Here is a 22509-nt window from a genome sequence, read left to right as displayed (position 1 = left end):
AATAAAAACACTAGAGGAAAATATGGGAAATGTTTTCTGAATAGTCTCAGAAAGAAAAAGCCTTTCTAAGTTTGACACAAAACTCAGAGGCAAGTAAATGATAAATCCGACAACATTGAAAACGAAGATAGGCTGGTCCGAAGGTAGTGTGAGTTACCTCAGTTGATTGTTCACAGTCACAGATCCAACTCCATGTTCTAATTTTTCACCTTCCCACTACTGCACTTGACTAAAGTTAAAAAAAAAAAAAAAAGACAAATTTCTGCATGGCAAAAAAGCAATACAAAATCAAAAGATCGGGGAAACTCCTCATCAGAAAAAGGGCAGATTTCTTCAAATTGATAAGACAGTCTAACAGAAAACTGACTAAAAATCCGAACTGTTCAGAAAAGAAAATGGAAATGGCTCTTTAACATATGAGGAGATTTTCTGTACCTTATGTGATAAGGTTTTTCCCTCTTGTGGTGATGAGTTAGAGCTGGTGTCTTCCTGGGTTGGGGGTAGAGGGTACAGGTACCAGGCCCTGCTATCAGGAATGATGCAAAAACAGCAACTTGACAATACTATCAAAGTATAAGTGTATGTAAACCCTTCGACCCAGCAACTGTACTTGTGGGACTTAATCCTGGCATATGCATACTCAGCATGTTGTAAGGGTGAGGCTGTTCATCATGTGAAATAACTGGAAATTACAAGTAACCTAAATATACCCCTGTAGAAGTGGGTTAAAGAAGTGAGAGCTGGCTGGGCGTGGTGGCTCACGCCTGTAATCCCAGCACTGTGGGAGGCTGAGGCGGGTGGATCACCTCAGGTCAGGAGTTTGAGACCAGCCTGGCCAATGTGGTGAAACCCTGTCTCTACTAAAAATACAAAAATTAGCCGAGCATGGTGGCACACGACTGTAATCCCAGCTACCTGGGAGGCTGAGGCAGGAGAATTGCTTGAACCCGGGAGGCGGAGGTTGCAGTGAGCCGAGATTGCACCATTGCACTCCAGCCTGGGCGACAAGAGCGAAACTCCATCTTAAAAAAAAAAAAAAAAAAAAAAAGTGAGACAGCCTTTGCAAAGAGTGAGGCAGTCCCGTGTACATGGACATGGATCAGTCTCCAAGCTATATTGTTAAGTAAAAACTGGGCCGGGGCAGTGGCTCACGCTTGTAATCCCAGCCCTTTGGGAGGCCGAGGCGGGCAGATCGTGAGGTCAGGAGATCAAGACCATCCTGGCTAACATGGTGAAACCCTGTCTCTACTAAAAATACAAAAAATTAGCCAGGTGTGGTTGTGGGCACCTGTAGTCCCAGCTACTTGGGAGGCCAAGGCAGGAGAATCAGTTGAACTCAGGAGGCGGAGGTTGCACTGAGCCAAGATCGCACCACTGCACTCCAGCTTGGGCAACAGAGCGAGACTTCGTCTCAAAAAAAAAAAAAAAATGCGAAGTGAGATGTGGAATATGACTGCCCTGGGTATAGTGCAGCCCTGGGAGGGGAACTGACTGATGTCTGGGAGCAGAGGCAAGGGGACTTTCACCACAACCTGTACTGTATTTTTGTGTGTGTGTGTGTGTGTGTGTGTGTGACAGAGTTTCACTCTTATTGCCCAGGCTGGAGTGCAATGGCACGATCTTGGCTCACTGCAACCTCCGCCTCCTGGGTTCAAGCGATTCTCCTGCCTCAGCTTCCTGAGTAGCTGGGACTACAGGCATGTGCCACCATGACCAGCTAATTTTGTATTTTTGGTAGAGATGGGGTTTCTCCATGTTGGTCAGGCTGGTGTCGAACTCTGGACCTCAGGTAATCCGCCCGCCTCGGCCTCCCAAAGTGCTGGGATTACAGGCGTGAGCCACTGCGCCCGGCCTAACCTATACTGTATTTTAAATCTGGTACCATGTATATGTATTACCTAGTCAAAAAAATAAATAAAATGTAAAAATAGCTTCTCTTATCATCTTCCTGTTGCTGTCATATTTAAACTTCAGCCCCAGTTGCCGGCCTCTTACCTCCAAACACCTAATCAGTGTCTACACTTGGAGGTTTCACAGGTATCTCACACTGATTACGCAATCATGGGACTCCCAGCAGTCCAGATTTTCTTCCATCAGTAAAGGGTCCTCATCAGCCCAGTAAAGGGCCTTGAGTCCTCCCAGGTCTTCCTAGATTCAGTCTGTCAGTAGGTTCTCTGTGCCATGTCCTAGGGTAGTCTCAGCTTCTGCTTTCTAGCTGCAATGTCTTCCCCAGGGCCAGGGTCACCCTTGGCCTCTAGGCCCACAGGAATCTCAGACCTAATTGGTCTTCAGGGGCTCCTCCTCCAGCACCTGAGTCGGAAAGCCAGTCAGCTCACATCACTCTGTGGGTAAATTCCTCAAGAGCATCCTATAATGCTCAGGTTTCAATGTGGACTGTACCTACCCTAGAGGTAGGGGGACCTGGCTCCAAGGCCTGCCTGCCCATCCCACCTTCTGCTCACTTCCTCGTCATCTTGGCTGCCTTGCATGCCAAGCTCTGCCTTGCCCCAGAACTTGTACACCTGTCTCCACCACCTGGAACTCCCTCTCCGGCTGCCTACACCCTCTCAGCCTTATCCTTAGGTCTCAGTTCCTCAGATGGGGCTGTCCCTGCTCCTTCTCATCATTCCACCTACCCCTCTTCTAACCAGTGACTCTCAGGTCAGATGCCCTGCTGGGTTCATTCTTAGCATTTATTTATATATATATATTTTTTGAGACAGAGTCTTGCTGTGTCACCCAGGCTGGATCGCAGTGGTGTGATCTCGGCTCACTGCAGCCTCCGCCTCCTGGGTTCAAGCGATTCTCCTGCCTCAGCCTACCGAGTAGCTGGGATTATAGGCGCCCACCACCATACCCAGCTAATTTTTGTATTTTTAGTAGAGACGGGGTTTTGCCATGTTGGCCAGGCTGGTCTTGAATTCCTGACCTCAGGTGATCTGCCCCCCTTGCCCTCCCAAAGTGCTGAGATTACAGGCATGAGCCACCACGCCCAGCCAATTTTTGTAATTTTTGTAGAGACAGGATTTCACCATGTTGCCTAGGCTGGTCTTGAACTCCTAGGCTCAAGGGATCTGCCTGCCTTGGCCTCCCAGAGGATTGGGATTAGAGGTGTGAGCCACCGCGCCCAGCTATTTTACCAGTTTACTTGACTATAACTCCTTCTGCTCTTTGTTTTTTGTTTTGTTTTGCTTTTTGAGACAGTCTTGCTTTGTTGCCCAGGCTGGAGTGCAGTGGTGCAATCTTGGCTCATGACAGCCTCTCTCTCCCAGGTTCAATCAATTCTTGTGCCACAGCCACCAAAGTAGCTGGGACTACAGATGCACAACATCACGCCCGGCTAATATTTGTATTTTTAGTAGAGACACAGTTTCACCATGTGGGCCAGGCTGGTCTTGAACTCCTGACCTGAAGTGATTTGCCTGCCTTGGCCTCCCAAAGTGCTGGGATTACAGATGTGAGTCACCATGCCTGGCCTCCTCCTGCTCTTTGAATGATACTTGGCATTTGGTAGGAACTCCATAAATATACATTGAATGAAATGACTTTTATTAGTTTCCCATTAATTAATTCATTGCTTTGAAATGTGCTCTGGAGTTGCTACTGCTCCGATCCAGGAATTGTACTGATGAACACAGCAGAAGCAAGCTGCTTGTGGCCTCCCCTCCAGAGGCTCACATGGGACTCCTTGGGCCCATGAAAGGGGAAACAGGACAATTTCCAGGATGGCTGCCCAGACTTGGTCAGGATCCTTTTGTGGGATGGCTCATGCATGCACACAGTTCACTCAGAGCACAGAGAGGGTCAGCCCACTACCAGGGCCCCGCCACCAGCACCAGGTTCTTCTCTGAATGCTGTCACTCTTGGCAACATAGGCTTGAGTCCTTGTTGGTATAACTCCATTTTCTTGTGTCTTCACTTTGCAGAGGAATGTTTGCTGGGGGATTGAAGGAGATGGAACAGGAAGAGGTACTGATCCACGGGGTGTCCTACAATGCTATGTGCCAAATCCTACATTTCATATACACCTCCGAGCTGGAGCTCAGCCTGAGCAATGTGCAAGAGACACTGGTGGCTGCCTGCCAGCTTCAGGTGAGGCATGTCTCATCTAGCAAGGCAGACCCACACCCAGGTGGGGTTCCCTGAGATGCCCATGATGCCTGTCGGGCACCAGCATTGGCTTGAAGATGGGTCAGGAATGTGAGGAGACCAAGCAGTGACAAAGGCCATGAAGTGGGGAGGATTCTGGAGTTGTCCCTAGAGCTCAAGCAGAGCCGCTCCAGACACACAGGCCTCTGCCTTTGCCCTCTTCTCTATTGCTGGTTGTTTCCCCACTGACTGAGTCTCCCTGTCATTGAAAACATCCTGCACATAAGCAGGTAGGCTGACCCGAGGCTGCATGTGGACGTCCTGTGTGCTTTGGGGTCTGGCAATGGGGAGCATCCACCAGCATCGCTGCCAGGGCCCTTCCTGCCTGTCCCCTCACTGGGCCACTTCAGTCTCTTGAAAACTTATGTGTTTTGTTACTGAACTTTATCTATCTATTTGTCCATCCATCCGTCTCCATCCATCCATCCATCCATGCATGCATCCATCCATCCATCCATCATGATCCATGATGATGATCCATCCCTGCATCCATCCATCCATCCATCCATCCATCCATCCATCCATGCATGCATGCATCCATCCATCCATCCATCCATCCACTCATTCAATTTATTGGAGACAGGCTTTCTCTCTCTTGCCCAGGCTGGAGTGCAGTGGCACAATCACAGCTCACTGCAGCCTCAACCTCCTGGGCTCCAGCAATCCTTCTGCCTCAGCCTCCCAAATAGCTAGGACCTACAGGCATGCGCCACTACATCCGGCTAATTTTTAAATTATTTTTATAGAGATAGAGGCTTGCTTTGTTGCTTAGGCTAGTCTCGAACCCCTGGCCTCAAGTGATTCACCTCAGCCTTCCTGTGTTGAGATTACAGGTGTGAGCTACTGCGCCTGGCCTATTTTTTTTTTTTTTAAAGACAGGGTCTCACTCTGTTACCCAGGCTGTAATGCAATGGCATGATCATAGTTCACTGTAGCCCCCACCTCCTAGGCTCAAGTGGTCCTCCCACCTCAGCCTTCTGAGTAGCTGAGACTAAAGATGCATGCCACTGTGCCTAGTTGATATGTGTGTGTATATATATATATATTTATAGGAATGGGGCCTTGTTATGTTGCCCAGTATGGTCTCAAACTCCTGGCCTCAGGTGATACTCCCACCTTGGCTTCCCAAAGTTCTGGGATTACAGGTGTGAGCCTCTGTACCCAACCTGTTATTGAACTTTAAGTACTTGTTTTCCTGCAGAATTCAAAAAGTTTTCTGAGGCTTTGACAGTGTGACTTATGTTTTAGATGATTATTCTCAGTGGTGTGGGTGCAGTTACACGGGACTGGGCCTGCAGGTGCCTTTGAGCTATCAGTCAGAGGCCTGATAGGAGTTGACAGTCACCTCTTCCCACATTTCTTAAAAGTGAAACAAAATGCTATGCTAAGTTCATCATTCTGACCTTTCCTCCCATGAGAGCAGGTTTGGCGCAATTAAAAAAAAAAAAAAAAACTCAAGTCATAGGAAAACCAACCTGTTCGGGGGCATGTGGAGGTGCCACCCCATGTGACAGGGTCTTGGCAGCCTCCCTGTGCCTTGTTCTCAGATTGGTGGATAGGACCTGGATGCTGGGTGGGTTGATCTGAGATGACTGACTTGTCTCACCATACCTGCATGGTGAGTAGATGGAGTTGGGTTTTACAACAAAAGAATTTCCCCCGTTCTTTTGTTTAGAGATCTCTTCTGTCCCCACATCCCTGTCATTGTTGCTTTGGGAACCCTCATCCAATTCTCCACCCTGGCAGCAGTTAACTCCTGATTCAGCTGCCTCTGAAACATCTCCCTCAGCATGGCTCAGGTCCAGCCGTCCTATCTCCTCCTCCACACCTGCCACTCTCCCAGAGCTCCCCTGTCAGTCCCTCTATTCTGTGTGTTCTGTGACCATTCTGCCAGTTCCCTGGGCTCAACCTCCATGGCTCCTTGAGCCCGTCCACCTTCTTAATTCCCTGTGTCCATGTGAGGACAGGTCATCCTTCTCAGTATTGCTTGTAGCCATCTCTGTTCTGTGATTCCATTTCCTTCCCTTTTGCCTGGCCTCCATCTCTATGTTTCTGCCATTTCCTTCTTCTCCCTGCAGTGATCACACACACTGAAACCAGATCATCTTTCTAATACCACTTTCCCTCTCTCACCAGTCAGCTTGGAGGCCTGCAGTCTCTCTCTGTTGGTTTGGCCAGTGCTCCCGACAGCCCTGGGTCTTCTCCCCCAGTGCCTCAGAGGTCATCTCAGAGGCAGCAGCCTAGCTTAGTTTTTTAACATATCAGGCTTCTGGGTCAGGCTTGGAGGTTCATGCCTGTAATCCTAGCACTTTTGGGGGCCAAGGTGAGAGGATCGCTTGAGGCCAGGAGTTTGAGATCAGCCTGGGCAACAAAGCGAGACCTCTACAGAAGCATTTTAAAAATAGCCGGGCATGGTGGCATGCGCCTGTAGTTCCAGCTACTTGGGAGGATGAGGTGGGAGAATCACTTGAGCCCAGGAGGTGGAGGCTGCAGTAAGCTGTGATCACACCACTACATGCCAGCTTATCTCAAAAAAAAAAAAAAAAGAAAAACAGGCTTCTTTGCAATATTGTTTTGTAGCAGGTTTTACTTGGCATAACCATGTCAAGTCCATAGGCCTGTAGGATCATGTATGTTCACATAGCTAGTGACTTTTGGAGGCTTCCCCCATGTGTTGTGCCCTGCACTAGGCCTGGGACCAGACTCTTCACGGTGTCCCCAGAGGCCTGAGTCTGATTCCCAGTAACACTGTCCTATTAGGTTACCCCAAGCAAATGCAGTCCCTTCTGTGAACCTCGTATGGGGCTTTTGCACATCCGGAGCCCAGGCTGGTTCCTCTATGAGATTTCACTGAACAGAAGGCCCACTGCTCTAAAAATAGGACTGAAAAGAGAGTCAGCAGGGTCCTCTCAAGGAGCTGCTGCTGCCCAGGCTTCTTCAGGGCTGTTTGTGCTCACATTCTGCCCAAAACTTGGTCTTCAGTACCCTGGCCCATGACAAACCAGAATTTTAGGAAAACCTAGTAGTTTGGGAAGAAGTGGCAAAGCAGAAGACTGGCAAAAGGGGAAAACAGAAGGTAAAGTGAAGCTGGTCAGGGCCTCGCAAAGCACCATGGGGATACCTCATATAGGGCACATACCTGCCTGACATTTGGTAGGTCTCATCCAGCCCTTAGCATGTCACCTTGCAAGCAATATTAGATGTCTTTTGAATTTTAAAAAAGTGTTTATTGATAAACTTTAAATACCTTGGCCGGGCGCCGTGGCTCACACCTGTAATCCCAGCACTTTGGGAGGCCTAGGCGGGCGGATCACGAGGTCAGGAGATCGAGACCATCCTGGCTAACACGATGAAACCCTGTCTCTACTAAAAATACAAAAAATTAGCCGGGCGTGGTGGCGGGCATCTGTTGTCCCAGCTACTTGGGAGGCTGAGGTGGGAGAATGGCATGAACCTGGGAAGCGGAGCTTGCAGTGAGCCGAGATTGCACCACTGCACTCCAGCCTGGACAACAGAGTGAGACCCCATCTCAAAATAATTAAATAAATAAATAAATAAATACCAGCAGAATTATTCCATGTGTAATGGTTAATTTATTGATGATCCTGGATAAGCCAGGTATTCCCATTTTTAGAGAAACTGATTTATTGCATTGAACTCATGGCTGGAGTTGGTAGCAGGGGGGTTCCCACAAGAGGGGACCCCACAGCATCCTGAAATGGAGCCGGTTTGGGATTCCAAAGAAAGAAGCATCAAACACCAGGGTGATCTGGCCAGAGCGTTTATTAGGGAAACTTCTGTATAGAGTGGTGTAGCATGTCCTCAAGACAGACAAGGGAAAAGAGAGGCTTTACCCAGCCTCACCCACAGAGTGGGTTAGGGTATGGAGTTTCTATGAGGGTTTAAGAAATTTGTCTCAGGGCCAGAACCAGTTTTTCTTTCAGTGTTTTGGGTAACAACCTTGATGCTTTTATCAGTGCCTGGGAATGTTCAAGGGCCTGGTTTGGGTTCAAGCCTGCTAGGAAAACCTGCAGCTGGCTGGGTCACAGAGAGGTCAAGGTACTCTGTCATTTTCAATCTGAACATGGAAAGAAAGGAGGTGGGCACTGGGGGGCCCCACTGAAACTCTAAAATCCTGCTGTCCTAAAGAATTTATCAATATCTGGTTTATTTTCCCAGGCAGTTTTCCCTAGGGCCCTTCCCTTTGTCTCCTATTCTCCCAAGATTTGGTTATCTGTTCACAGGGTGGCCTTTAACAGCCTGCTGGTTGTGGCCTTGTTCCCACCTCCCTCCAGTGCCATTCTGTCTCTTGCCATCCTTTCAAACCACTAGTCCTTCCCCACGGCTATGAAGGGTTGATGTGGCCGCCTGGGAACCCCTGCACTTATTGGAGTCAAGTGGGTCTTGACCCAGCTGGGAACCTCAAGAACCCTGAGTCAGGGATCACTTGAGCCCAGAAGCTTGAGACTTCGGTGACCTATGATCTTGCCATGGCACTGCAGCCTGGGTGACAGAGCAAGACCCTGTCTCAAATTTTAAAAAGAAAAAAGAAAAAGAATTCTAAATCAGGTTCCTGGGTGGGTACTGGTTAGGTGTCTGAGAGGCTCTGAGCACTTCTAGGGAACCAGGGTGGATGTTCTGGCAGGGGGAAAAAGCCCGGTTTGTTTTTGGTCCCAGCACTTTTGGAGAGGCAGGCTCTTCTAGAGAATCCTAGGGTGGGGATGGGGGTGGTCTTAGGTCCTTTCCAAACCGCAGATATATGACACAGTGACCATTTGTGCTGCTTCCTGCTTTTCTGGAGAGCCAGTACTTTTTTTTTTTTTTTTTTTTTTTAGATGGAGTCTCGCTTTGTCACCCGGGTTGGAGTGCAATGGCGTGATCTCAGCTCACTGCAACCTCCGCCTCCTGGGTTCAAGTGATTCTCCTGCCTCAGCCTCCCGAGTAGCTGGGATTACAGGTGCACACCACCATGCCCAGCTAATTTTTGTATTTCAAGTAGAAACGGGGTTTCACCATGTTGGTCAGGCTGGTCTCGAACTCCTGACCTCGTGATCTACCCACCTTGGCCTCCCAAAGTGCTGGGATTATAGGCATGAGCCACCGCACCCAGCCGAGCCAGTACTTTTGATCTAAGAGGGAACTGACATATATCAAGGGTCCACTCCTATGTGCTCTCTCATTTTCATCATGTTCCTTTTCACTTTAGTGATCCCCGTTTTATAGATGAGGAGACTGAGGCTTAGAGAGGTTAAAAACATTCTGTACGAGAGGCTGAGGCAGGAGAATCATTTGAACCCGGGAGGGGGAGGTGTTAGTGAGCCGAGATTCTGCCACTGCACCCCATTTTGGGCAACAAGAGCGAAACTTTGTCTAAAAGAAAAGCAAAACAAAACCAAAAAAAACATACTGTATATACTGTCACCCGGTATGTTTCCGAACCAGGACTTAAACCTAGTCTGCAGTAAGCCCCAGTCTCCAATGTGTCAGAAAAGGTCGGGGACAATTAAGGAGGACTTCTCTTCTACTTTGCCTGGCCCACAGCAGCCCATATTTCTGCCATCGTTCTGTCTCCCACCCCCAGATGCTGTTTGCCAGCCCAGGCTTGAATGGGTGTCATTCTCTCTGCAGATCCCAGAAATTATCCATTTCTGCTGTGATTTCCTCATGTCCTGGGTGGACGAAGAGAACATTCTCGATGTCTACCGGCTGGCAGAGCTGTTTGACTTGAGCCGCCTGACTGAGCAACTGGACACCTACATCCTCAAAAACTTTGTGGCCTTCTCTCGGACTGACAAGTACCGCCAGCTTCCATTGGAGAAGGTCTACTCCCTCCTTAGCAGCAATCGCCTGGAGGTCTCCTGCGAGACCGAGGTATATGAGGGGGCCCTTCTCTACCATTATAGCCTGGAGCAGGTGCAGGCTGACCAGATCTCGCTGCACGAGCCCCCAAAGCTCCTTGAGACAGTGCGGTTTCCGCTGATGGAAGCTGAGGTCCTGCAGCGGCTGCATGACAAGCTGGACCCCAGCCCTTTGAGGGACACAGTGGCCAGTGCCCTCATGTACCACCGGAACGAGAGCCTACAGCCCAGCCTGCAGAGCCCGCAAACGGAGCTGCGGTCGGACTTCCAGTGCGTTGTGGGCTTCGGGGGCATTCACTCCACGCCGTCCACTGTCCTCAGCGACCAGGCCAAGTATCTAAACCCCTTACTGGGAGAGTGGAAGCACTTCACTGCCTCCCTGGCCCCCCGCATGTCCAACCAGGGCATCGCGGTGCTCAACAACTTCGTATACTTGATTGGAGGGGACAACAATGTCCAAGGATTTCGAGCAGAGTCCCGATGCTGGAGGTAGGACAGGGTGCTAGCTGGTCCCTTTGTCTTCAGGTGATGTGAGGGTGTGGAAGTCTTGGGCTGAGAGAGCTGGTTAGGTTCTCCCCAGCCTTTCACATGAGCATGACTTGTCATTGTGGAATGAAGTCTGGGTGAATTCAGAGAAGGTGGACAGCAGTAAGATAAGGGAAGGGGACATGTGGATCCCCTTCTTTCCGGCATGTCCCCTACTCAGAAACCCACTTACCCTGGACCCTTGCTCGGCCTCTTTGGGGCAGGCTAGGTTGTGAGTGCATTGTGCAGGAGGAGACGGGAGGAGAGAGGAGCCCACAGCAGGAAAGGCAGTCAGATGGGATGGAGAGGACCTAGGAGCAGTGCCAGCTGAGCAGCCTCGCCCTCCATCATGCTCTCTCTGAGCTTTGATGCACGTTGTTTCAGTTTCCCTTCGCCAGTCAGCTTTGCTCTTCTCTCTTACCTGCTCACTAATGGTGGAACAGGCTTCCTGCTGCTGTGCCTGAGCAGCATGCAGTCTTCAGCCCAGGGGAGTGGTAAAGGCCAAAAAGCATCACCGAGCCTCGTGCTACATTTCCGCTCTGCCCTGCAGTCAGCCATGCACTTGGCACAGTTTCCCCTGGGAAGAGGCAGTTTTCCCAAGAGAGGGTTTTGTGGACTGCTGTGGTCCGCAGGATGCGCCTGGCTCTATCAGTCACTTAGGCTGTGATCTCACAAATCCATTTCTGGGCAGAGCAAGGGACAGTGGTTCAGGCCCACAAGCCTCAGCTACCATTAGATTTCCAGGGACCCCTCCACCTTACCTTGGTGCATGTGAGAAATTTCCCTACCCTTCATGCTGAAAGATGGAGCTGTGCTGGAGAGAGAGAGATTGCCAACTATTTCCAGCAGCCATGAGCTAGATGCTGACTGAGTTCATGTTCATGTTTCTATTTTCTGGGGTCAGATTGGGGTAGGGCCTGGCCATGCCACTTGGAATCAAGCATAGTGATCCTGGCCAAGGAGGAGAAGGCCATTTGTCAGCCACCTCTCTACGCCTGGCCCCAGGAAGTGATCTCCTTTGTTAAGCTGATGAGACTCAGAGGTTTGCAATAACACATTGTGGTTAAATATGAGGAAGGGCAGGTTTCAGAAAAAAGGAAACAGCTACCTTCATTTCCTCTCTAAACAAAAGTTGTCCCCCCAGTGGGTGTGGCCACACCAGGTTTAGACTTCCCTTTGGCCAAACCTTAAACCTTTTTTAGGGGGCTCGGTTTCCCAGTTGGGGGGCCAAGGCCAGACCACCCTGCTGCGAGCAACCTACAGACCTGCAAAGCCAATCTCTCCAGAGTGTTTTGGCTTCTGGCCCTTAGCAGAAGATAGAGACAGCTGTGTGCCCAGCAGGAATGCTGAATGTTTCCACAGAGCTGTCCCTGGGGGGGGTGACAGCTTGGGATTTGGCCTGCCCCTGTCCTCTGTCCGCCTGCTATGGACCATTGATCTTACTTCCACTTACAGTAGGAGTCTGAATTTCCCCGTGCGAAGGGGTGTGAGACCAAAGCTGAACTCTAGGTAATGCTAATATTAGCCCCTGTAACCAATAACCAGTCCCAAACTCCTGTCTGAGAGTAGGATCACAATGGCAAGTGGGGTCGGCAAGACCTGCCTTGAGAGAGTAGGTATCCACAGAGTGGAGGTGGCGAGAAGGACCGCAGCCCTACTGGTTAACCCAGGGGTGTATCATCTCTCTAGAATGAAGGCATCATTAACCTTCCACTGGACTCAAAACTTCCAGATGAATCCTTAATTTGAATATTCTAAAATTTGGTTCTTTCTCTGCTTTCTCATTTCATCAGCCTTAGAACTGGTGAATTCTAAAAGCTATAGGCTTTTAGAATATAAGGAAACAAGATTTTGCAGTAAATTAGGCTTTGCTTTTTGAGGAGTTATTACTTACCAGGTTATATCTTAAAGCATTGATACAGAAACCGCATATTTAAAAACCTTACCTCTCTTGGAGCAAATGGTGCTTGTCTCCAAGATACCACTTTTTCTCTTTCATTCCTTCTTTCTTTGCATCTATATTATCTGCATCATTCCTTGTACCTTTCCCATAGCCATAGCCCTGTGGATTACTGAACACCAACTACATGGTATACCTAGTAGTAGCTGGTTACATGTTGCTATGTGTCCCGACCCTACTTAAAATAATAATTTAGGCTATGTGCAGATCATGTCAATAATCCCAGCACTTTGGGAGGCTGAGGCAGCAGGATCTCTTGAGCCCAGGAGTTCAAGATCTCTTGAGCCCAGGAGTTCAAGATCAGCCTGGGCAACAAAGCTAGACCTCATCTCTACCAAAAAAAAAAAAAAAATTAGCTGGGCCTGATGGTGCGTGCTTGCAGTCCTGGCTACTTGGAAGGCTGAGGCAGGAGGATCACTTGAGCCCAGGAATTTTAGACTTCGATGAACTATGATCATGCTCCTGTACTGTAGCCTGGGCAACAGGGTGAGACGCTGTCTCTAAAAAAATTTTTTTAAATAATAATGTAATTTTTCCTTGGGCATTTTCATGGCTGCTAATATTTTAAAGTACATTTAATTTTTTTTTTTTTTTTTGAGACAGAGTCTCGCTCTGTCGCCCAGGCTGGAGTGCAGTGGCACGATCTCGGCTCACTGCAACCTCTGCCTCCCGAGTTCAAGCCATTCTTCTGCCTCAGCCTCCCGAATAGCTGGGATTACAGGTGCCGACCACCACACCCAGCTAACTTTTTAGTTTTTTTTAGTTTTTTTTTTGAGATGGAGTCTCACTCTTTTCTGCCCAGGCTGGAGTGCAATGGTGTGATCTTGGCTCACTGCAACCTCTGCCTCTGAGGTTCAAGCAATTCTCCTGCCTCAGCCTCCCGAGTAGCTGAGATTACAGGTGTATGCCACCACGCCCGGCTAATTTTGTATTTTTAGTAGAGACAGGGTTTCACCATGTTGGCCAGGCTGGTCTTGAACTCCTGACCTCAGGTGATCCGCCTGCCTGGGCCTCCCAGAGTGCTGGGATTACAGGTGTGAGCCACCATGCCTGGCCATTTTTTTGTATTTTTAGTAGAGATGGAGTTTCACCATGTTGACCAAGCTGGTCTTGAACTCCTGACTTCAGGTGATCCACCTGCCTCAGCCTCCCAAAGTGCTGAGATTACAGGCATGAGCCACCGTGTCCGGTCAGTACATTTAATTTATTTAAAAAATTTAATAGACATTAAAATATTAATAGTCATGAAAATGCTTAAGTCATGGAAATACAGAAGAAAAACAGTTTACTGAATGAGACGGAGTCTCTGTCTCACAGGCTGGAGTGCAGTGGCGCGATCTCAGCTCACTGCAAGCTTCGCCTCCCGGGTTCACGCCATTCTCCTGCCTCAGCCTCCCGAGTAGCTGGGACTACAGGCGCCCGCCACCACGCCCGGCTAATTTTTTGTATTTTTAGTAGAGACGGGGTTTCACCGTGTTAGCCAGGATGGTCTTGATCTCCTGACCTCGTGATCCTCCCGCCTTAGCCTCCCAAAGTGCTGGGATTACAGGCGTGAGCCACCGTGCCCTGCCACAGTCTACTGAATTTAACAAGAATTCCAGAATATTTTTGTACCAACTCTAGGGTTCCTGTCTGAGTTTACAATAGGATGATACAAATCTGAGTTAAAGCGACTCTCCTAGTCAGTTTCAGCTGCTATAACAAATACTATAGATAGAGTGACTTAAACAACATACCTCTGTTTCTCACTGTCTGGATACTGGGAAGTCCAAGATCATGGTATTGGCCAATTTAGTCCTGGTAAGGTCCTTTCTGTCTGTGTTCTCACATGGTGGAGAGAAGGAGCTGTAGTCTCGGGCACTAAGCCCATCATGGGGCTCCACCCTCATGACCTGATCACCTCCCAAAGGCCATGCCTCCCAGTACCATCACACTGGGGGTCAGGCCTTCAACTTAGGGGTTTTGGGGGAATCTAAACATCTAGTCCGTAGCAATAAGTAAAACTGTTTATATCTTTATATGCAAAAATAAAGCTTATTTTTATTAGAAAAATATTACTTGAGGACTTATTCTAATAAAGTAGAAAATTAATTCAATAAAGAAGAAGAGGGATACAGGACACAACAGGGAAATAAGAAATCAGTGGAACTCTGGCTATGTCTAAATTATTGACATATGGTATCACTGTTGGTGTCTTTTTTTCTTTTTTTTTTTTTTGTGGGATGGAGTCTCACTCTGTTGCCCAGGCTGGAGTGCAATGGCATGATCTCAGCTCACTGAAACTTCCGCCTCCTGGGTTCAAGTGATTTTCCTGCCTCAGCCTCCCAAGTAGCTGGAACTACAGGCACACACCACCATGCCTGGCTAATTTTTTTATATTTTTAGTGGAGACGGGGTTTCACCATATTGGCCAGTCTGGTCTTGAACTCCTGACCTCGTGATCCACCCGCCTCGGCCTCCCAAAGTGCTGGGATTACAGGCGTGAGCCACCACGCCCGGCCCTACATGTGTCTTTAAATTTGAAGCCACAAATCCACATGAACTCAGCTTAAAAAGCTGTGAGGACAATAGACTCGAAGGAGCAAACAAGAGCACATGGAGGGTCCTATCTCACTCTGGTTGCAGACACTTGGGGTGCAGATGGTGATTGAGCCAGACTGAACACAAGAGAGGAGAGACTTGTATATAAAGGAGCATGGCGCACAGGAAAGTCAGTGAACCCCAGCCAGTTGACGGGGCCCCTGTGAGTGCTGCGTCCCAAGCCTGGACTGCTGGTCCCCAGCCAGACCTTCTGGCTTGTGCCCCCGGTCATGCAGGTCTCAGACCCTGCCTTCTCGGGAGGCCTTTCCTGATCACTGCAAGGGAGCTCTGCCCTCCCCAGGCCCCGCTGACCAGCAGGTCACTCATCTCCTTACCTCCCTTTCTTTCTTTCACAGTGTCTGTCATTATATCCAGCACTCGTTTGCTCTGGTTAGCCTGTTTCCATTCTGCAGGGGAAGGCAGGGCCCTGACCTCTTGAGGCTCCCTCTGGATGTAGTGCTGAGCACTGTGCCCCATCCACAGTGGGAGGCCTGGGAATGTTGGTAGAGTGAATGAATGATTCATTGCTGATAATCTTATTCCTTTGTTTAATTCATTCAGCAGACAGAACATAATCTGTCTTGAGCCAGAGGCTACACTGAGGTCTAGGAATATAGAAATGAACCCTGATCCATTAGAACCCCCAAGTTAACAAGGACCCTTTTCATGCTCGTCTTTTATGATTCCTCTTGATAGCTTTTCTAGGCAGGTGATATCACCTCATTGGACAGGTGCAGAACTGAGTGAAACCCAAGAGATTAAAACTGATGCCCAGGCACACCCAGCTAGACAGGGAAGAGCCCAGGATTCACACCAGGTCAGGGAGACCCAGGTGTGTGTTCCCTCTCCTGTTGGCCCTGCCTTCTGAGGCTCCTGTTTGCCGCATTCCTGGTAGGCGGCGGGGAGGGACTGGCCACACTACAGGGGCTGCAGGAAGCAGCTGCAGAGCACAGCTAACTTGTGCTTTGGAGCAAAGGATGAAACTGATCTTTTCACTGACCAGCGTAAGGCACAGGCCAAAGAAAACTTTGGTTACCCTCTTGTGAGCCAGTTGAAGTTAGACTTGTTCTCTTTGGAATAAGTCTTCCTCTGCAGAAATAAAAACACTTGTCTGAAAGAGGCTATAACTATCGTGGGCTGTTAGGCAAGGATGCTTCAGATACTGGCTTTGAGCTCACTGGGTCCTGGCCCCTCATGGGTCTGTGATCATCTCTGCTCCACATTACAGGCCACACTCCCTGTTGGTGCTCAGCCCAGGAGCCCTCCTTGGGTCTTCGCCAGATTCCTCTACCCTCGTGGGCCTGCTGCAGCCAATCTAGTGCCTTTTCTCCTATGGGGGTCCCTGGAATCTCACACACCCTGCCCTTACAGAGCCTGCAGTCCAGGGTGGGAGTTAACCCTTTCCACTTTCCCAGAGAGGGAGACCTTGAGTGGAGGGGAGGTCAGGAAACTCAGGGCTGGCAGCATGGTGGGAGGAGGTGAAAGTATGATGACCAGAGCCTTGTGTGTGCTGCTGTTGACAAAGCTGAGGGTATGATGGGTGCTGTGTGCAGGGAGTGCCTGAGCAGACCACTCCTGATGGAGTGCTGGGGGAAATTCAAGGCTGGGAGGCCAGTGAGGGGGCTGATGGCACCCATCCAGTGGAGAGGCTGTATTTGGAGGCCCTCTTGAGTGGGAGCAAGGCTATGTGGATGATGAGATGAGGTAAGTGAGATGGAAGTGGCTGTACAAACAGCCATTGAGGCTGAGGCAGGAGGATTGCCTAAGTCCAGGAGTTTGAGACCAGCCTGGACAATATAAGTCCCAGGTGTCAAGATCTTGTCTCTAACAAACAAACAAAAAAATAGCTGGCGTGCTGGTGTGCACCTATAGTCCCAGCTACTTGGGAGACTGAGGTGGTAGGATCACTTAAGCCCCTGTCTCCACAAAAAAAAAAAAAAAAAAAGGAAAGAAAAAAAAGAAAAAAAAAAGAGCCATTGGACAGCCCAGGTGGACAGTTAGGTGGAAACACAGGAGGCTCCTGGCCATTCCTTTCATGCTGTGTGTGGGGGAGCACCTGTGCTCAGGTGTGTAACAGCCTGCGGGCCTGGCTGTAGATCAGTGTTGCACTGGTATGTGGGGCAGTTGGGGAGGGTTCAGGCTGGACTGAGGCAAAGCAGAAACGGGACCAGAACAAGAGGTGCAAGCCTGCGGAGCAGCCTCCCTGCCTAGTCAGTGCTGTGCTTTCCTCATGTCTCGGCACAGGTATGACCCACGGCACAACCGCTGGTTCCAGATCCAGTCCCTGCAGCAGGAGCATGCCGACCTGTCTGTGTGTGTTGTAGGCAGGTACATCTATGCTGTGGCGGGCCGTGACTACCACAATGACCTGAATGCCGTGGAGCGCTACGACCCTGCCACCAACTCCTGGGCATACGTGGCCCCACTCAAGAGGGAGGTAAGGAAGCCCTCGAAGAGGGGCCTTCTTCTGCCTAATTTCCTTCCCCAGGATGTACAAAGAGTGAGAGGCCCAGGTGTCAAGGCCTCTCCCAGGTCAGGGAAACAGGCTCAGTGAGCAGAATCCATGCTTCTCCAGAGACCCTGCATTGAATGCATTGATGAGGCCCCATGAGGTTCAGCCAGTCCACCTGGGGAGGCTCATCAAGGATCCAGACCCCATTGCTCAGAATTGTACCCCACTTGTGAGTCTCACATGCTGAGACCTTGTCACACCACCTTGGCCCTGGCAAGCTGCTTTAACCTTGTAGTTAAAATGTGGGTAGAACATTTGCTCTTTGTGCAGCTGAGATGAGCTGGGACACTTCCAGAGATGTTAAACAGGAAGGGACCCTGAGAGCTCACTGGCCTATCCTCAGACCTCTTCCCTCTAGGTCCCATGAAGGGTAGGGCCTTCCAGAGCCAAGAAGCACTCTAAGGTTTTATTTTTTTTATCAAATCCTATGTTTGAATATTGGGACAACTCGAAAAAAAAATCATGTGCATCCTATATAACACCTTGGTTTATTCCAATTTGAAGATGTTTAAAATTATGTTCATTGTGGAAAAGTGATGTTTTAGGGAGGTGCCTCTCTTTTATCTTACGACTTTGGGGTACTCGGGCCTGGTGTAACAACCAGTCATGGGATCCCAGGGAAGGAACAGGCCTTGCTGGGCCCCTACTTCCTGGGTCTCAGCCTCCGAGAACAGGGTATGCACCCTGCTAGTACTGGCATAGCATTTGTGGAGCACCTGCTATGGGCCAGGTACACCTTTGGGGATTCTCGAGCACCCGAGCGGCAGAGGATTGTATGGGGGGCAGGTTCTACCTGCACTGCCTCAGGGAGTTAGCAAGAGCTCTGGCCTTGGTAAGCCTCTTTCCAGTATCTCTCATGACCCCCAATTCCCCCAGGGACTTAGACTTTGACTTCAGGAGGTCAGGGCTAGTGTCTCCTCAATGGATCCAGCTCTTCTTTTTCCAAGTCATTCACACAGCCCACACAAATTTCTGTCTCTTGGGCAGCTGTGAGCTACAACCTGTGGCCTGCTCCTTGCTCTCAGCTTCTTTGGGGAGAAGGAAGCCTCCTTGGAAGGACACTCCCTACCCCCATCCCAGGGAAAGGAGCAGATTTTGCATGGAGAAGATCAGGAGGTCCTTGAGACCAAGTGGACAAGGAGGGCTCTTGGGTTCTGTTCCAGGAGGGGTGTTGGGGGAAGCCTCCTAGGTGGGTGTTGTGGGAGGGGCTTAGCAGTTTCTTTGTCTGCGGCAGCTGGAGAAGCAGCAGTTCTCCAGCTTGGCCACAGAGGGGCAGCCTTGGCTTTCAACCAGCTGCATCCTGGCTGCCGGTGTTCCTTCCTTCATGCACGCATTCATTCCGCAACTACTAAGCACCATGTACCAAGTCCTGTGAATCCAGTGGTGACAAGAAATGAGAAAGACTCCCCACTCCATGGTGTTTACAGCCTTGTAGGAGAAACCACTCTTAACCAGCAAACAAATCAATAAAGTGGTTACAATTATGGTAAGTGAAATGAAGAGGGGGCTGAACTGAAGGATTTCCAGGGAGGGGGCTCTGGTAGGATGAATCTAGAGGGACTTTTTGGGGGAATGTCCATCTAAGGAGATGTCAATTAGACCTGCCATTTACAGAAGGAGGAAATGTTACTGGGAATGTGTCCTCGGTTCTTGTCTTCTTCGTTAAAAGACTTTAAGCAAGAGACATGCATTAACGAAGACTAGTGTAAGGTAGTTTGTTGCAAATGCGAAGGTACATTCTGAAGGCCGAGTCAGAGCAGGCTGCTCAAGAATAAGATCGCCCCAACTGGCACTGGGAAACCTCCCTTACGGGAGGCTTACATGATTATTCATAAATGGGCGGGAAGAGGTGTTACTCATAAGCATGTTTTGTTTGGGTGGTCTTCTAGTAGCGCATGCACTGTGGCTCTACATGCTAGTGCATTTATCGCATGTCCCATTAGCATCTTAAATCTTCACCCAGGAGGTGTGTTTTTTACCATTACAATGAACAAAACGTTACTTTCGAAGCAAGCAAAACTGGGGCAAACTATACAACACAGGCTCCCGGGGGTGGAAAGTCCCTTGTGAGGTTAGTTCCTGCTTGAGCTGAATAAGCTTAACTGAAAGAGGGGTTGGGGCTATTGAAACCCCAGGTGTGGTTAACAAGTCTCAGAGGTCATAGTCCCTCTGGGCATGCTAGGAGCTGAGGCCGACCTGGAGTCCACTTCCCTGCTCATATCTAACCATCTGCCTAGTCTAACAGAAGGACCTTCCAGGGCAGGAGAGGGGCTCACAGCTTTCCCTGAGCAGGAGAGGAAGCATGGGGCATGCTTGTAGAAGAAGAAAGCCCAAGGATCAAGAGCAGAGCAAGCGAGGCTGGCCCTGGGTCATCACGTGGTCTGGGCTGAAGACAGCAGTAGCCTATGCTGGAACACAGCTGTGGAGCTGGAGGGAGATGGGAGGGTTCAGAGTGTAGTGTGGAGGTTAACTGATCAGGCTTGCTTGATGGATCAGATGTTGGGGAATGAAAAAGGATAGGTCATGCTGGCAGGGCGCGGTGGCTTACGCCTGTAATCCCAGCACTTTGGGAGGCCCAGGCGGGCAGATCACCTGAGGTCAGGAATTCAAGACCAGCCTGGCCAACATGGTGAAACCCCATCTCTACTAAAAATACAAAAATTAGCTGAGCGTGGTGGCGGGCGTCTATAGTCCCAGCTACTCGGGAGGCTGAGGCAGGAGAATGGCGTGAACCCGGGAGGCAGAGGTTGTAATGAGCCCAGATCACACCACTGCATTCCAGCCTGGGCAACAGAGCAAGACTCTGCCAAGACTCCGTCTCAAAACAAACAAACAAAAAACCTCACAGGATTGGTACACTGAATATTACAAAAAGCCAATGAAAGAAATAAAAGAAGATGTGAATAGATAGAGAGACATACCAAGTCCATGGATTGGAAGAGTAAGAATAGTAAGAATGTCGGTTCTTTCCCAACCCAATTAATAATACATATATGAATACAGAATTCCTTATATTGATATAGTATTAATACAGGAATACTAGTATTCCTATCAAAATTTCAGGAAGGTTTTTTGTACTATTAAGGGAAAATGAAAATGGAAGCTGAGGTTTGGATATACCCCTAGGCCAACTGCCTGTAGCCATGTAACTGAAACTTAAGCTTTCCTCCCTCAGTGTGATAGCATTACAAAGAAAGCTTATGCAGCTCCACATGCACAGCAGGGAACAATATTCTTCCTCATTCAGACTTTATAAACTGTGTTGTAACTGCTATGAATTGGGGCTTCATACCACTTCCAGTTTGGGGTTTCCTGGTTCATGAACTCTTCTTTTACATGCACAATAAGCTTTTTTAAAATTTTTTTATTTGTTTTTTTTTTGAGACAGAGTCTCACTCTGTCACCCAGGCTGTGCAGTGGCATGACCCTGGCTCACTGCAACCTCTGCCTCCCTGGTTCAAGTGATTCTCCTGCCTCAGCCTCCCAAGTAGCTGGGATTATAGGTGAGCACCACCATGCCCGGCTAATATTTATATTTTTAGTATCATGAGGGTTTCACCATATTACCCAGGCTGTTCTTGAATCCCTGGTCTCAAGGGATCTCTCCGCCTCGGCCAAAGTGCAGGGATTAGAGAAGAGCCATCATACCCAGCCTAAAATTTTTTTTTATTGCCAGGCGCAGTGGCTCACGTCTGTAATCCCAGCACTTTGGGAGACCGAGGACGGTGTATCACTTGAGGTCAGGAGTATCAAGACCAGCCTGGCCAACATGGTGAAACCCCGTCTCTACTAAAAATACAAATATTAGCTGGGTGTGGTGGCGCGCACCTGTAATCCCAGCTACTTGGGAGGCTGAGGCACAAGAATCGATTGAACCCAGGAGGCAGAGGTTGCAATGAGCCAAGATTGCACCACTGCACTCCAGCCTGGGCGACAGTGAGACTGTCTCAAAAAATAATAATAAAATAAATTTAAAAATAAATAAAATAAATTTTTTTATTTTGATTTGATTTTACTTGTGACATTAGATGTAAATGAGATTATTCTGAAATTTATATATAAAGGCAAAGGAACTAGAATAGCTCAAATAATTTTGAAAAGAATGATAAAATGGGAGGAGTCTGCCCAATTTCAAGATTACTACATAGCTACAGTAATCAAGGCTGTGGTATGGATAGAGTGATAGACACATAGATCAGTGAAACAGAATGGAAAACCCACAGACCTGGGTAAATATGCCCAGTCATGTTACACATGATTTTGGACAAAGGTGCAGAAGCAATTGAGTGGAGGAAAGATACCTTTCAGCAAACAGTACTGGAGCAATTAGACATCCATCAGCAAAAAAATGGATCAACCCAAGTCTCATACCATATACCAAAATTAACTCAAAATGGTTTATGGAGTTAAATGTAAAACCATAGAACTTCTAGGAAAAAAAAGAAGAAAATCTCTTTTTTTGAGACCGTTGATTTTTATTATTTTCTTAAAAAATACGAAAGAAATTAACTCCGTAGTGCAGGTCAGTACGCTTCAGGGAAAGAGGGAAACATGGAATTTCAGAGCAAAGGTTGTTTAGGTTATCACATTCCCACACTCCCAATACCCATAAAACAAGAATTTCACTCCATGACACAGAGGAACATTGAATGATAGCTCAGAAATGTTGATAGCTGAGGTACTGAAACTAACAAAAGGATTTTGCTTGTCCTTGATTATTCCGTCCTGTGATGAATAAAATCTACACTAAAGGACAGGTAAGGAAAACTTATAGCAGAAAAAAGACTAAATGTACCAATCACAGCAGTACAAACCACTCCTTGGCAGAAATGTGCTTCTAAAAGAATGGGGCAGTAATCAGGTAGCTGAACTACTAGGCTACTGTCACTCCCAGTCCATCCCCAAATAAATAGTGTGGAAGTGTA

At 48.7% G+C, this 22509-nt stretch overlaps 1 protein-coding gene across 6 annotated transcripts in view; it reads left to right on the top strand.

The window, feature by feature from the left end:
- The window catches only part of KLHL22 (kelch like family member 22), a 49837-nt gene that overhangs the window by 16089 nt on the left and 11239 nt on the right, over positions 1-22509 (top strand). For 4 of the 6 annotated variants that reach the window (XM_032139687.2, XM_058431914.1, XM_058431913.1 and 1 more), the window contains 3 exons: positions 3927-4092; positions 9778-10496; positions 17317-17509. In XM_032139687.2, the coding sequence (XP_031995578.1) occupies positions 3927-4092; positions 9778-10496; positions 17317-17509 (1078 nt within the window). The remainder of the gene's footprint in view (positions 1-3926; positions 4093-9777; positions 10497-17316; positions 17510-22509) is intronic. The other 2 variants (XM_058431915.1, XM_032139690.2) reach the window with 1 other exon arrangement.

The sequence above is a fragment of the Hylobates moloch genome, unplaced genomic scaffold, assembly GCF_009828535.3.
Source record: "Hylobates moloch isolate HMO894 unplaced genomic scaffold, HMol_V3 SCAFFOLD_19, whole genome shotgun sequence".
Taxonomy (NCBI): Eukaryota; Metazoa; Chordata; class Mammalia; order Primates; family Hylobatidae; genus Hylobates; species Hylobates moloch.
Note: the sequence above shows the minus strand (reverse complement) of the source record. Positions and strands in the feature narration are given on the sequence as shown.